The sequence below is a fragment of the Penicillium maclennaniae genome (assembly GCF_028827695.1).
Source record: "Penicillium maclennaniae strain IBT 15551 chromosome Unknown utg000006l:1.0-2513246.0:1.0-2515036.0, whole genome shotgun sequence".
Lineage (NCBI taxonomy): Eukaryota > Fungi > Ascomycota > Eurotiomycetes > Eurotiales > Aspergillaceae > Penicillium > Penicillium maclennaniae.
Genome location: NW_026623218.1, coordinates 1,369,776 through 1,383,881, shown reverse-complemented (window position 1 = coordinate 1,383,881; position 14,106 = coordinate 1,369,776). Strand labels below are relative to the sequence as shown.

The 14,106-nt window shown below is 52.5% G+C and overlaps 6 protein-coding genes across 6 annotated transcripts; 3 read left to right on the top strand and 3 right to left on the bottom strand.

Moving 5' to 3' along the window:
- Window positions 1-49: 49 nt before the first annotated feature.
- Window positions 50-1,805, top strand: N7477_006765 (fatty acid desaturase; the record flags this gene model as incomplete). Its single annotated transcript, XM_056968428.1, has 2 exons — window positions 50-285; window positions 335-1,805. Coding segments are annotated over 2 exons (1,707 nt in total), but the record flags the coding sequence as incomplete, so codon positions are not given.
- A 194-nt stretch (window positions 1,806-1,999) lies between these two features.
- On the bottom strand, window positions 2,000-4,052 carry N7477_006764 (uncharacterized protein; the record flags this gene model as incomplete). The annotated part of the gene is made up of 2 exons (XM_056968427.1): window positions 2,000-2,944; window positions 3,003-4,052. 2 exons carry the CDS (start codon window positions 4,050-4,052, stop codon window positions 2,000-2,002), a joined length of 1,995 nt encoding a protein of 664 aa, XP_056821223.1.
- A 329-nt stretch (window positions 4,053-4,381) lies between these two features.
- Window positions 4,382-4,942, top strand: S10a (40S ribosomal protein uS10; the record flags this gene model as incomplete). Its single annotated transcript, XM_056968426.1, has 3 exons — window positions 4,382-4,439; window positions 4,581-4,804; window positions 4,858-4,942. The coding sequence occupies exons 1-3, from the start codon at window positions 4,398-4,400 to the stop codon at window positions 4,940-4,942; spliced, it is 351 nt and encodes a 116-aa protein (XP_056821222.1). The 5' UTR covers window positions 4,382-4,397.
- A 349-nt stretch (window positions 4,943-5,291) lies between these two features.
- N7477_006762 (FG-nucleoporin nup42) lies at window positions 5,292-7,295 on the bottom strand (the record flags this gene model as incomplete). Its single annotated transcript, XM_056968425.1, has 4 exons — window positions 5,292-6,771; window positions 6,823-6,856; window positions 7,116-7,199; window positions 7,250-7,295. The coding sequence occupies 4 exons, from the start codon at window positions 7,293-7,295 to the stop codon at window positions 5,292-5,294; spliced, it is 1,644 nt and encodes a 547-aa protein (XP_056821221.1).
- A 586-nt stretch (window positions 7,296-7,881) lies between these two features.
- N7477_006761 (ELYS family protein) lies at window positions 7,882-8,934 on the bottom strand (the record flags this gene model as incomplete). The annotated part of the gene is made up of 3 exons (XM_056968424.1): window positions 7,882-8,439; window positions 8,498-8,727; window positions 8,781-8,934. 3 exons carry the CDS (start codon window positions 8,932-8,934, stop codon window positions 7,882-7,884), a joined length of 942 nt encoding a protein of 313 aa, XP_056821220.1.
- Window positions 8,935-9,180: 246 nt separating this feature from the next.
- smc4 (condensin subunit SMC4) lies at window positions 9,181-13,738 on the top strand (the record flags this gene model as incomplete). The annotated part of the gene is made up of 4 exons (XM_056968423.1): window positions 9,181-12,660; window positions 12,711-13,463; window positions 13,513-13,590; window positions 13,643-13,738. The coding sequence occupies 4 exons, from the start codon at window positions 9,181-9,183 to the stop codon at window positions 13,736-13,738; spliced, it is 4,407 nt and encodes a 1,468-aa protein (XP_056821219.1).
- Window positions 13,739-14,106: the final 368 nt, after the last annotated feature.

Genomic DNA, 14,106 nt, shown 5'->3' with positions numbered 1-14,106 from the left:
GAGCCATGTTCGCTTAGATCTCAGACGGCCATATACCCGACGTTCACAGAACCCTCCTCATTCTTTCACCGCATCTTTCACTATGGAGAAGCCCGCGCTCCGCTCGTCCCAGAAGGACACCTTATTGAGTCGCCGGTATATCGAAGGCCTGATTGCGGAGGGCAAGCATATCATCATCTATGATGGTCGTGTCCTCAAGGTGGACGCCTGGATCAAATATCACCCTGGCGGAGACAAGGCGATCAAGCATATGGTCGGCAGGGATGCAACAGACGAGATCAATGCGTATGTCGCCCACAAGAGTTGGTGCAGCTCCTGCTAATGCTTCATGCAGGTTGCATTCTCACGAAGCTACTGAACGCATGCCCTCCTACCAGATCGGACGAATCGACGGCCTTTGGTCCAACTTCCTTCCCCCGATTCAAGGCGGCAAGTTCCGCCTGTATACAGACGACGTGTGCTCAAGTGAGGATGACTTGAGTAGCCGTGACAATTCTAGCCAGGATGGATCCATACCGCCCTCTCCAATCTTTGATGCGATTGATTCGAAGCCCGTTCGCCGCAGAAACGCTTCGCAAGGAACCGACAGCTCCAGTGCCACTCTTGCAACTCAAGACTCCCAGCTGAAGCCGGCCTTCCTGGACGCTCGAACACAACAGGAAATCAATTTCGACATTGCCAAGTACCCTTCGCTGGATACTGTAAATCAGGAAAGCATTAGGCAGAAATACCGCGCTCTGCATGCCCATTTCCAAGCCGAGGGCCTGTTCCAATGCAACTACTTCTCCTACTTCATCGAACTTTGTCGCTATACCCTCCTCGCAGGCCTGTCATACTTCTTCCTTCAAATCGGCTGGTGGGCCACCTCAGGATTCTTCCTCGGATGCCTCTGGCATCAACTTGTCTTCACAGCCCATGATGCCGGCCATATGGGTATCACACACAATTTCCACGTTGACACCACAATCGGCATCATAATCGCCGATTGGATCGGAGGTTTGAGTCTGGGATGGTGGAAGCGGAGCCACAATGTGCATCATATTGTCACCAATGAGCCTGAGCACGATCCGGACATCGAGCATATGCCTTTCTTTGCTATTTCTCACCGCTTCTTCACCAGCCTCCAGAGTACATACTACGACCGGCAAATGACCTTCGATGCCCCGTCCAGATGGATGCTCAAGGTCCAGAATTACTCATACTACCCAATCATGGCGCTGGCCCGCTTCAATCTGTACCGCCTCAGCTGGGAGTACCTGTTGAAGGGTCAGGCCCCGAAGAAAGGACCTGCCTGGTGGCACATTTACTTCGAAATCGCCGGTCAGATATTCTTCTGGTACTGGTATGTCTACCTCGTGCTGTACAAGTCGATTCCGGACGCCAGCAGTCGCTTCATCTTCCTTATGGTGTCCCACATCGTGTCCTCGCCCTTGCATGTGCAGATCACATTGTCCCACTTCGCCATGTCCACCGCCGATCTGGGTGTCCACGAGTCCTTCCCTCAGAAGATGCTTCGCACCACTATGGACGTAGACTGCCCTACCTGGCTGGATTTCTTCCACGGTGGGCTCCAATTTCAAGCGATTCACCACCTTTATCCTCGCATGCCACGCCACAATCTCCGACGCGCCCAGAAGCATATTCTCGAATTTTGCGAAGACACAGGTATCCCATATGCGATTTTTACCTTCTATGATGGGAATAAGGAAGTCATCGGCCGGCTGGGTGATGTGGCAAAGCAGCTCCGTCTGATGGAGGAGTGTCGCAAGTCAATCGCGCAGGAGGGTGTCTTTTCGCATCACTGATAAGACCCATATCCTTCTCATGCAGCTTATCAACGATTTTCCTAGTGTCATGAAGCATGATTCAAATACAGCCTTTAGGGCGTACTCCAGAACATGAATGAGTCAATGTCGTTTCTCTATGTCATGTACAAATCGGTAGATAACTAGCACGTCTAATCGCCTTGCTATGCGGATGCAAAATCAAATCACCTAGATTAACCCGGTAGACCACCTCCGCGCGCAATCTTCTTAGCCCTCTGCTGTCGACGGTTATGATTCGCCCGACTCGCCTTATTCTGCTCCTTCCTCTGATGCGCCGCCGCACTATCAGGCTCCAGAGGCCGACCTCCTCGCCCTCGACCACCGCGACCTCTACCCCGGCCCCGGCCACTGCCACCACCTCTTCCACGGCTCCCTCCATGCTCAGTCTCCCCATCATCCCCGGAATCATCATCTCTTTGCGGTCTCCTGTAAGATGTCGAAGGCAATGAAGGCTGATTCAGCGCACCAGCACCAGCACCGCCTGCATCAACCGCTAGGCTATCCTCCAACTTCGCAAGCCTCTTCGGATCCCGCGCCAACATAACAGCCCATCCCTCAATAGCCTCATCCGTCATGTTGGTATCCCGCTTCAGCGTAGCCCGAGGTTGCGAGCGACGCGTTGCGGAGTCCCGAGCAAATAGCGCCGCATTGCCCTTGTACGCGCGGAAGAGTGTCATATCCAGATCTGCCGCACGCCGGGTCTGAGCTTCGGCATCCGCTTCAGCGTCTATGCCTGCTGTGGCCGCGTCGACGGTGCCGCCTACATCGGCGACGTCGTATGTGTCATCGCGCTCATCGTCATCGGAGTCGAAGCTTGCCAGTGCGGACAAAATTGCAGCTTTATTGACGGCGTGTTGGCTGCGGTCTGCTAAGACAGTGTCGGCGGTTTGGTCTGCGTCTGCGCGTCCGAAGTGGAGTTTGCCTTCTGCATCGCCTGTGCGGCTTATTTCGGCAATGTCGACGTCTTCATCGAAGGCGTTACGACGGGTTGGGACAGCAGCTTGCCGAGGGGAGACTGGTGGTGTTGGTCGGGGGGGCCAGATGGGAGACTGGTTTAGCTTGGGGTGGGAGCTGTTCAGATCGGTCGAGAGATTGTAATTCTTGGGGGAGGGAGTCGTCTAGTAGATGGGAGATAATTGTTTCGGGATTATCGTTGTAGACGTCTAGGAGACGCACGACGAATGCGGATCCGAGATCTGGGAAGAGATCTTGCACTTGGGAGACAAGTGACATCTTGTGTGCGTGGAGCTCGTCCGGAATAAGAGATCCTGATGAGACTCCTTTGCCCTTGTCGATCTTTTTTCGTCTTTGATACCGGTGGTGAAGGGCTCTCGTTTCCATCTGATAAGCTCGCAAGCTGGCGAGAAGGTCCTCTCCTCGTTTCTGAGGGTGGCTCGTAAGGTATTTTTCGAGGCGTTGCAGTACGTCTGAGCTGCAGACAAGATCGGACAAAAGGGTGGCCTCCTTCTTCATCCTGGGTGTGCCGACTCCGGCGCCTGCTTTGAGGCCGAACAGTTGGTCAAGAAGTAGAGACAGGTTGGTCGATGGCTCTTTCAATAATGAGACAAGGCCCACATAAACGTTGGCAACAATAATTTTTCGGAGTTGCTCCCGTGGCTGCGCGTCGTAGGCCTCAACGAGGGTATCCAAAAAGTCCGATCCTGCCATTAGAAGCTGGCCACAAGGCGGCAATACCGAGGCCAGGATTGTGAGACTTCGAATGTTTGATGTAATTTTTGAGTCTGCTGATTTCCCACCAAGTAATAACTGGCTGGTGACCATAGACTTTGCTTTTTCTAAGCTTGACGAGATCTGTTCATGGTGCATATCCCAGGCAGTCGATAATGACGTCTTCAATGCATTGCTTGATGGATAACAGCAACATAGGTTCCCCAGGAACTGCCAATTCAAAAGACCTTCTGGGGGTTTAGGGAGCCCGAGAATATAACGTCTCGTAGCAAGAAAGCAGAGCTTTCGTAATTGTCGAGCTTTAGGTCCAGCTTGTAGATCAGGATCCCCGGCTGCGGCATATTGGTAGAACGAGTCCAGGAATGAGACCACTGGAAGGTCCTTGCAGCCGGCAGTTTTGAACTGTTCTTCTGAAGCATTTAGGCGAATACCAAGAAGCATCATCCATGCATCCAGGCAGGATTCCCAGTCATCAGATAGAATTGACCTCCGCACTGCGGGGGAGGGCACCGGGGCCAATGGCGGAAACTCCGCCATTCCAATGAACACTTGTAAGATTGAGAATGAAAGATTAATTGGTCAAGAAGAGATAGAAGAAATATCGGCAACAGACAAAAAGAGCAACATCATAGCCATGCCCACTTCCCTAAACAAGACTGGCTACGACCTGTCTGCATTTGGTCCCCGAGATGGCGCTGACTCATTATCACCCCAAACCAGCCTAGCGCAAGATAACCGAAGTGCCAAGACTTTCGCACGAAAAAAAAGATTCGCGATTCACGATCCACCCACAAACTCCAACCCGGCCATCATCAGTTTACCGAGCCCTGCAGTTCAGCTCTTGATTGGCAATTCCGCCTTAACAACAACACAAATCTCAAGATGTCTTTCCAGAAGCCCGAGAAGGATTTCGGCGAGGGCCCTGTACGTGCACGCCCAAGTGTTGTGACAGCCACAGGATCACGTTCGCCGCAATGGCGGGGAACATCGCTGTCGCTGTCGCAAAAAAATCTTCAATGGCTTTCCAAGTCAATCTACTCTGGACAATGCTAACAATCTCTGCAGAAGGTCCACAAGATCCGCATCACCTTGACCTCCCGCAAGGTCGCCTCCCTCGAGAAGGTCTGCCAGGAGCTCATCGACCGTGCTCGCTCCAAGTCCCTCCAGGTCAAGGGCCCCGTCCGTCTGCCCACCAAGACCCTGAACATCTCCACCCGTAAGACCCCCAACGGTGAGGGTTCCAAGACTTGGGACAAGTTCGAGATGCGCATCCACAAGCGTCTCATCGAGTGAGTTATCCGAGCATGTGTGTTATCGGAACATGTCGCTAAATTATTTCTAGCCTCCTCGCCCCCACCGAGACTGTCAAGCAGATCATCATCAACATCGAGGCCGGTGTTGAGGTTGAGGTCACCATTGCTGCTTAAATTATTTAGCTTGCTTTGGATCAGGGAGGGTCGTGGACCTTATACCTCTGGTGTCGTGCTTGCGCCGTTATCATCGTGTAGGTCGTTTACTATGGACCTAATGCCGGGACTGGTAGATACCCGCTTGTACCTGGGTGACAAAAAAAAATTGGAAACATCTTGAGAAATCGTTGATTTTCTTGTCTCGTAGACTTCTGCATAACGTAGATACATTTCGTGATGACCTAGAAGAAACAATAGGTATTGACCAATGTTAATCCATTCCATTACGCTTTTTTCATCAACCCACGATGCAGGCTCATGACCTTGGAGGCAAAAATGGCAAATGTAGCGCGCCCGGAAGACTAGATCAAAAGTCGAAGCTGATCCATTCGCGCTTTGGCGGGACTGCCGGAATTATACCGTCCTTGAAGTACCCGTTGTCAAGATAGAATTGGTACATCTGTTCTATCTCGGGGGTATAATCCTCCGGCTTTCCCTGGGAGTCACGTAGTGCGGCCTCCTCAGGCGGTCCGTCTGGAAAATTGATGCGGACAAACGTCTGGTTATCTTGCGGGTGAAGGTAGCAAGGCTTGTCGTTGATGTACTTCACAGGACGACCTTTCCACATCGTCAACTGACGGGTACTTGGGTTACGCATTGTTTGACCCTGCAAGTTCGGTAAGGGGTTCAATTCGTCCGGCTTTTCGACCTTGATGGATGCTCGTGGACCAGTGCTGGTTCCTTGAACAGGCACACCCTGTGGAGCCCCGGCCTGACTGAAGGGTGACGGAGCTGGAGCTTGCTGAGCCGGTGCTCCAAATGGGGTTGCAGCCGGTTGGGGCTGACCAAACGGCGATGATTGTGCTTGCTGAGGCAGCTGAGGCTGGCCAAATGGTGACGCGGTCTGCGAAGGTTGTCCAAACCCGCCGCCGCCAGACGGTTGCCCGAAGCCGGATGTTGCTGGTTGTTGTGCGGAAGCTCCAAATGGATTTTCAGGGGCAGGTTGGCCAAATGGAGCAGATGGCTGTTGTGGTTGCTGTTGAATTTGGCTGAAAGGTGAGGCAGCAGCTGAGGCACCAAAGGGTGCAGCTCCTCCTGCGGCTGGCTGGGAGGGACTCCCAAAGCCAGTATTGCCGAAGGGTGATTGGTTAGCTACTTGGCCGAAGCCAGACTGACCAAATGTTGGCTGACCAAGCCCAACTTGGGCTCCAAGGCCAGATGGTTGGCTGAAAGCACTTCCCGCGAAAGCAGTTCCCGTCCCAAGAGTAGAGGGTTTCCCAAAGGCAGATGAAGCTCCCAGGGCAGATGGCTGGCCGAATGGCGTTGGGTTCCCAGGCGCCGCAGGCTGTCCAAATGGCGAAGGTTGTGCAGGCTGTCCAAACGTAGGCTGTCCAAACGTAGGCTTGCCAAAGGCCGAAGGAGCAGAGAGAGTAGGATTACCAAAGCCACCAGTAGGCGCGGCAGGTGCTGAAGGCTGGCCAAACGGCGAATTTTGATTTGTCTGGGGCCCAGTCTGACCCTGGCAGATATCGATACGATTGGGGTGCTCGTTTGCCCCCTCGACAATGTACTTGACTGCACCGTTGAGATCGCCTAGAGCGACATCCATTTGCTTAACAGACTCTTGCCATAAAGCCTGGGCTTCCTGAATGGCCTGGTTCATATTCCCAGCTGCTGTTGCCTCATAGTGACGGAGACGCAGCTCCTCCATACTCAGCTCACGCTGGGGGCCGCCAAAGAGTTGCCGTGGGACTTTGTTGTTCGGTGCATAGGCAGAGAAGACCCATTCTGGCCGACCTTTACCTGCAGTCAGATCAAGCTTGATATCGCTTGCGGTCACCCCGTAACTTGGGACGAGTCAGTTCGGTATTGGGTTTGACAGCGCTTGTGGCACTCACTCTGTTGTTTGTTGGCCCTGTGTCGATGCTTGGCCTGGAGAGAGAGATTGATCAACTTTCAAACTCAAAGATCGCGACAACGCCATATAGATCCGTGTAGTGAAATTTGACAAAGACCAAAAGAGGTAGATTCTGATGGGAATTGGAGGGGGTTGAGAAACCACCGGGGACAAAAGACGAGATGCTAGCGAATGTACTGGCAGGGCCATTGTACTGGCAGGGCCATGTTCACTACTTTACTCTTCTCGCACAATTTGCAAAACTATCAATGAGAACACATCGTTCGCACTTACCTCCAAATCCGCCGGAAAGAGCTCCAAACCGATTGCCTGATGAGCCTGAAGTGGCTCGTCCAGGATGTTCAAACTTGCAGCGGTCTACGCGGCAGTCAGCAGCAACTCCTTAGGCTGATTGAGGACATACAAACCTCCAAACTTGCAGCGACCCTGCTGGAAGAAAGTACACACCACCATCTTGGCGCCCTCACCTCATGAATTCGGTTTTGTCGAAGTTATAGGGATACGACGCCCCTGTGGGCCAGATTCGGGTTATATATGGCCAAATGGCCAATGCTTGGATCCCTCAAAGACAATGAGTATCAAAATAGGCTGACAGGGGTTAGGAAAGAGGGACAGTGACGAAGAGAGGGACGTGGTTGAGAGTAGTAACGCGTGAGGTGAAGTGAAGCTGTTTTTCCGACTCGTGGTTCCGTTATCCTTATCGGCCCTTTATCGGGAGAGAAGTCCAGCCTCGAGCGCCTCAACTCGAGTGATAAATCGCTACATACTTGAGCTCAAATCCAGTATTCGGGAAATTCATGCGCAGAGCAGGGCGACTTTCTTCAGTTTGCGGCAATGAGTTGTCAAATCTGCCCGACCCGATTCACTTGTCCTCCACGGGGACATTACAAGCCGATATATATTTCTAAGTTGCTGCGATAAAGCCCCGGTCCACGTAACTTGAAATCTCCCCTCTTACAAATGTGTCAAACAAATCTGATAGAACATGATCAAAGGTTTCCGGAACTCCATTGCCTATCCAAAACTCAAATGCAACGAATTACTCCGGGTATATGGTCTGCGTGTGTCGCATGCTTTCCCTTAGATCGTCCCAGTTTAACCCGTCCACCTTCTTGCCTCCCAAAGACTCCAACTCGGTCCCGAGACCGTCCATCCGCCCAATTGCCAGTCGTCGCATCATTACAGTGTCCTTCGCCCCAAGTAGTGAGCTCGCATTTCCTCGCAATAAGGCCTCCTCGAACCAGGCCTCTTCATACTCGTCCAGCGGGAGCCCAACCAGTTCCATAGCACGCTTGCTCCGAGTCTGACCGGGAGTAGTCTTGTGGACGAACTCGGTCAACTGCTCGAATAAGCTGCGACGATTGTGTTCATCGTATTTACGGGTGAAATAGAAAGCCTCTGTGACATTGGACCGGCACATGACTTCGAAAAATGCCCGCTGCACTTTCTCAGATGCCAGTGGCGGCGCAGCATTGAGATAATACGCAATGGCCAGACTGTCGTCATGCTTCGGGAGTTGAGAAAGACTCAGAGCAAAGAGGATCTCGTCGGGAAAAGTGGGAATGAGGGACGGGTCGGCGAGGTAATCGAGTGCACGCTGTTAACGAGCCGTTAGAGATACAATCGGATGATGGGGACAAGGGTAGATGACGAACTCGGAATTCGAGACGGTCCATGTTCCAGAGACCATCAATGAAGAGCTGGTACTTCTGCGGTAAATGACATGTCTGCGCAAATTGGTCTGCAGCATCTGGCGCACTTCGACAATCTTTGAGGATGTAATAGATTAACGCTTGCTTGTGGTGGACGTCGAGCTCGGACGAGATGATATGATTAAAAAGTGATCGGAGGTCGGCATTCGTTTTCGGCGGGTAGACCTTGGTCACTGCTCGGAAGTCAGCTCATGGCTCGAGACAGTCGGCGACTTTCAAAGCATACCTCCTTTGATGCCGAGCAGGCCCAGAAGCCGATCGGCGAAAAGTCGGTTCTCTAGCGCCTTTCGGTTGTTGACAATCTGATCGATGACTTTTGCATCGTAGTGGTACTTCTTGTTGAAGCTAAAAATGTGATCGAAATCCTCCCACAGCGCCATTATGCCGGAGGTGCTTGTCGAACTGAAGAATCGCAGGCGCAGGAAGCTCCGCGGAGGGGTATTCAGTAGGTAAATTACGTGTAATTTACGATAGCGGTGGAAGCACTGTTATGGCAGAATTGTGACGCTAGTCCTGTTCGGGCGTGAGGTAAACAACCCACTTTCCGCCGCCAAACAACTCCGTTTATCTCTTTAAGCATCACCCCTCGCGCCTATGAAGCAGGCGCCACCCCTCCTTTGCGCATAATGGCTTCACTCACCCAAGGTCGGCGATCGCGCCGTGCCGCTCCCCGCAGGAGCTACGTTGTTGAAGAGACTTCCGAGTCGGAGGACCCCGGCAATGTGACCCCAACTGCCTCTACTCAAGATGACGACAATGAGACTGGAGAGGAGGAAGATTATACCCCTGTCCCAAGAAAAACGAAGCGCGCCTCCCAAGCAAAGCGCATGACACTAGAGCCCACGACCCCGTCCACAGTGAAACCCGCGCGCAAACGACAGTCGACCGTCGCAACCGAGGACTCAGACGCCTCACAGGTTGAGGAGGATGAAGAAGAGGAGGAACAGACCGATGAGAACGACGAGAATGACGAAAGCATGGCATCCATGGTCGCTGACCCCGAGTCCCCCTCCAACCATGCGGCACTGAAGAGGAAGAGCTTGGAGCCTGCAGAGGCGGATCCTGATTCCCCTTCCAATAAGGCGGCGATAAAAAGACACAGTATGGCCTCCCGCAAGAGTCGTGGCTCAATCACGCCCAAAATGGGAAAGGGCTCACTCCCTACTCCAGAGCCGTCCGCATCGCCAGAAGCGACACCGCGCGCGAACCGTGAAAGCGTGCCTCCCCTCGCCGATATTACCCACACGCCGGCTGTCAACCAACCGACACCCTCCAAGTCGTCAGAAACCCCGAAGACCATCTCCTACATCAACCCGAACTCGACAGTGCTAGAGAAGCCTATGGATATTGTGATGAAGTCTAGAAACATGGCAGGACCTACTATTCCCGAAGAGCCCGCGGAAGCTAAGCCTCGCATGATCATCCAGAACTTGATTTTGGTGAATTTCAAGAGCTACGCGGGCAAGCAGGTCGTTGGCCCATTCCACGCTTCTTTTTCGTCTGTAGTTGGGCCCAATGGATCGGGCAAGTCCAATGTTATTGATTCCTTGCTCTTTGTGTTTGGCTTCCGTGCTAGCAAGATGAGACAGGGCAAGATTTCGGCACTCATCCATAATTCCGCCCAACATCCCGATCTCCCCTTCTGTGAAGTGGAGGTGCACTTCGAGCAAGTCCTCGATCTTCCCGAGGGTGGCCACGAAGTTGTCAAAGATTCCCAACTGATCGTTTCGCGTCGCGCGTTCAAGAACAATACCAGCAAATACTATATGAACAAGAAGGAAACCAATTTCACTGCCGTGACAACATTCCTTCGCGAACGTGGCATTGATCTCGACCACAAGCGATTCCTGATCTTGCAAGGTGAGGTCGAATCGATCGCCCAGATGAAGGCGAAAGCCGCCAATGAGCATGACGAAGGCCTTCTTGAGTATTTGGAGGATATCATCGGAACCTCCAAATACAAGACTCCCATCGACGAAGCCGCAGCCGAGCTGGAATCCCTGAACGAAGTCTGCGCTGAGAAGAACAACCGTGTTCAGCATGTTGAAAAGGAGAAGTCTGCCCTGGAGGACAAAAAGAACAAAGCGCTCGCCTATATACGCGACGAAAACGAATTATCCCAGAAGCAATCAGCTCTCTACCAGATTTACATTGACGAGTGCGCTGATAATGTCCGTGTCACGGAAGAGGCCATCCTCCAGATGCAAGAGCTTCTGAACATGGAGCTTGAGAAGCACGAAGGCAACGAATCGGGTATCAAGGAACTCGAAAAGCTCTACAAGCGTGGTGTCCGTGAATGGGAGACTATGGATAAAGAAGCGCAGAGCTTAATGAAGGAAATGGCCAAGTACGACAAAGAAAACGTCAAATTCGAAGAAAAGAAGAAGTTCTTGCTTGGCAAGCAGAAGAAGCTCGAGAAGACCATGCAAACGACCCGCCTCGCAGCTTCTGAGTGTCAGAGCTTGGTAGAGAAGTACTCCGATGATATCGAGAAGAAAACGAAGGAGACGACTCAGCTCGAGCAGGAGATGCAGCAGGAGGAGAAGGAGCTAAACTCCATCCGAGAAAGCCTCAAGGGCAAGACTCAGGGTCTCTCCGATCAGATTGCAAGCAAGCAAAAATCTCTGGAGCCCTGGAACGAGAAGATCAACGAGAAGCAATCTGCTGTTGCCGTCGCGCAGAGTGAACTTGATATTCTTCGTGAGCGGAGTAATGCCGGCGCCGTTTTACTGAGGGAGGCCCAGAGCAAGATTGGCACGATCGAGGAAGTCTTGCAAGCTAAACAGAACGATCTCGAGGAGCGCCAAGCCCAGAAAGAGACTCTGGAGGCTGAAGTGGAGAAGCTGAAGAGCGACCTGAAGAAATACGTTGCCCGCGAGCCTGAAGTCCGTGCACATGTTTCTAGCGCTCGCCAAAAGGCCGACGAGGCCCGAGGCAGCCTTGCAAGCACCCAGAACCGCGGCAGTGTCTTGACAGGATTGATGCGTCTCAAGGAGTCCGGTCGTATCGATGGCTTCCACGGCCGTTTGGGTAACCTGGGAACCATCGACGAGAGGTATGATGTTGCGATTTCCACAGCATGCCCAGCTCTTGACAACATGGTTGTGGAGACGGTGGAAGTTGGTCAACAATGCATTGACTACCTGCGCAAGAACAACCTCGGTCGAGCCAATTTCATTCTTCTAGACCGCCTGCCTCGCCGTGACATGTCAACGATCTACACTCCCGAAAGTGTTCCTCGTCTCTTTGATCTGGTCAAGCCCAAGGACGAAAAGTTCGCGTCAGCCTTCTACAGCGTCATGCAAAACACGTTGGTTGCTAAGGACCTCGAGCAAGCAAACCGCATTGCTTACGGTGCCCGCCGGTGGCGTGTGGTAACTTTGGACGGCCAGCTGATTGATGTTTCTGGAACCATGAGTGGTGGTGGTACCCGTGTTGCAAGAGGCGGGATGTCCTCCAAGCAAGTCGCCGACACCACTAAGGAGCAAGTCACTCGTCTGGAGGCAGATCTGGAGGAGCTAGAGCGAAAGTTCCAGCACTTCCAAGAGAAACAGCGAAATGTTGAATCCCAAATGCGGGACAAGACTGAGGAGATCCCGCGTGTCGACACAAAGATTCAGAAAATCATGATCGAAATCGACAGTGCCAAGCGTAGTCTTGCCGACAGCCAGCGACGTGTGAAGGAGCTGAGTGCGGCGCACAAACCTTCCAAAACTGATGAAGCTCAGGCATCTGCTCTCGAGGAGCAGATTGCCGCCACGAACGAGGAGATCGAAGACCTTAACAACCAAAAGAGTGGCATTGAGGAGGAGATCCAAGAGCTTCAAAGCAAGATTATGGAAGTCGGTGGTGTTCGTCTACGCGGACAGAAGGCCAAGGTCGACGGTCTCAAGGAGCAGATCAGCTTGCTGGCCGAGGAGATCTCCAACGCCGAGGTCCAGAAGTCCAAGAACGAGAAGCTTATCAACAAGCACACCAAGGCGCGTGATGGATCTGAAAAGGAGATCCGTCAGGTCACCGAAGACTTGGAGAAGCTTGAAGCCGATGTGGAGAGTCAGACCAATGACGCCTCTGGCTGGCGACAGAAGGCCGACGAGGCCCAAGAGGTAAGGATCATCGAATCGTTCTGTGTTGAGCCCGGCTAATTCCATTATAGGCTCTTGAGACAAAGAAGGGCGAGCTGAAGGCTCTTAAGCAGGAGCTTGACGACAAGGTAGCCGAGCTTAACGAGACCCGTGCCACCGAGATTGAAATGCGCAACAAGTTGGAAGAGAACCAGAAGGCCCTCAGCGAAAACCAGAAGCGCAGCCGTTATTGGGAAGAGAAGCACTCCAAGCTGTCTGTGCAGAATGTCAACGACCTGGGCGAAGAGCAAGACCCCATCGAGCTGCAAGTATTTACCAAGGACGAGCTGGACGCGATGAACAAGGAGTCTCTGAAGGCTATCATTGCTGCACTGGAGGAGAAGGTCCAGAACGCTTCTGTTGACTTGTCAGTCCTTGAAGAATATCGCCGCCGAACTGCGGAGCACGAAGCTAGGTCTGCCGACCTGGCCGCTGCTCTGACATCCCGCGACAGCGCGAAGGCTCGCTTGGATGGTCTCCGATCATCTCGATTGAACGGATTCATGGAGGGCTTTGGTATCATCTCTCTCCGTCTGAAGGAGATGTACCAAATGATCACTATGGGTGGTAACGCCGAGCTAGAACTGGTCGACTCCTTGGATCCCTTCTCTGAGGGTATCCTCTTCTCGGTTATGCCCCCAAAGAAGAGCTGGAAGAACATTGGCAACCTGTCTGGTGGTGAGAAGACACTGTCGAGTTTAGCGCTGGTGTTCGCCCTCCACCACTACAAGCCGACACCACTCTATGTCATGGACGAGATTGACGCTGCTTTGGATTTCCGTAATGTGAGTTATGTCTGCTATTTCGACCTGTCGCGCGACTAACAGAACCCAGGTCTCTATCGTGGCCTCCTACATTAAGGAACGGACGAAGAATGCCCAATTCATCGTCATCTCCTTGCGAAATAACATGGTAAGTTCTGACGGCCGATTATCCACAGTCGCGCATACTAAATTATCAACAGTTTGAACTGGCCTCTCGTCTTGTGGGCGTCTACAAGGTCAACCACATGACTAAGAGTGTTACGATCGAGAACAGAGACTATATTGAGGGTCGGTAATGAGTAGAATTGGCGTCTGCATGTTCGTGTTTATTTGCCTGCATCCAACGGATAGGAACCTGGCTGGATAGGGTTGCCTGCTCTTTTTGAAGATATCATGGGTCGGGAGTATTGGATTTGAATGAATATTTTCTGCCTACCTTTTATTTACGATTCCGTGACATGTAGACTTCGTATGCTGAATCATGACACTGGCCGCGGGCCGCTCTACTAAGGCCTCTTCAGAGTATCTCAACCCTACGCCGAGTGGATTCCTTTTGTTTGCGCTCAAAAAGGCACTCGGCCTTGAATACCCCAAGCCCAATGTAGGCCTGTTCCTTTACCCAGTTCCCCGCACAGAGCACCGACCAAGCTTTAAGTACGCCAAA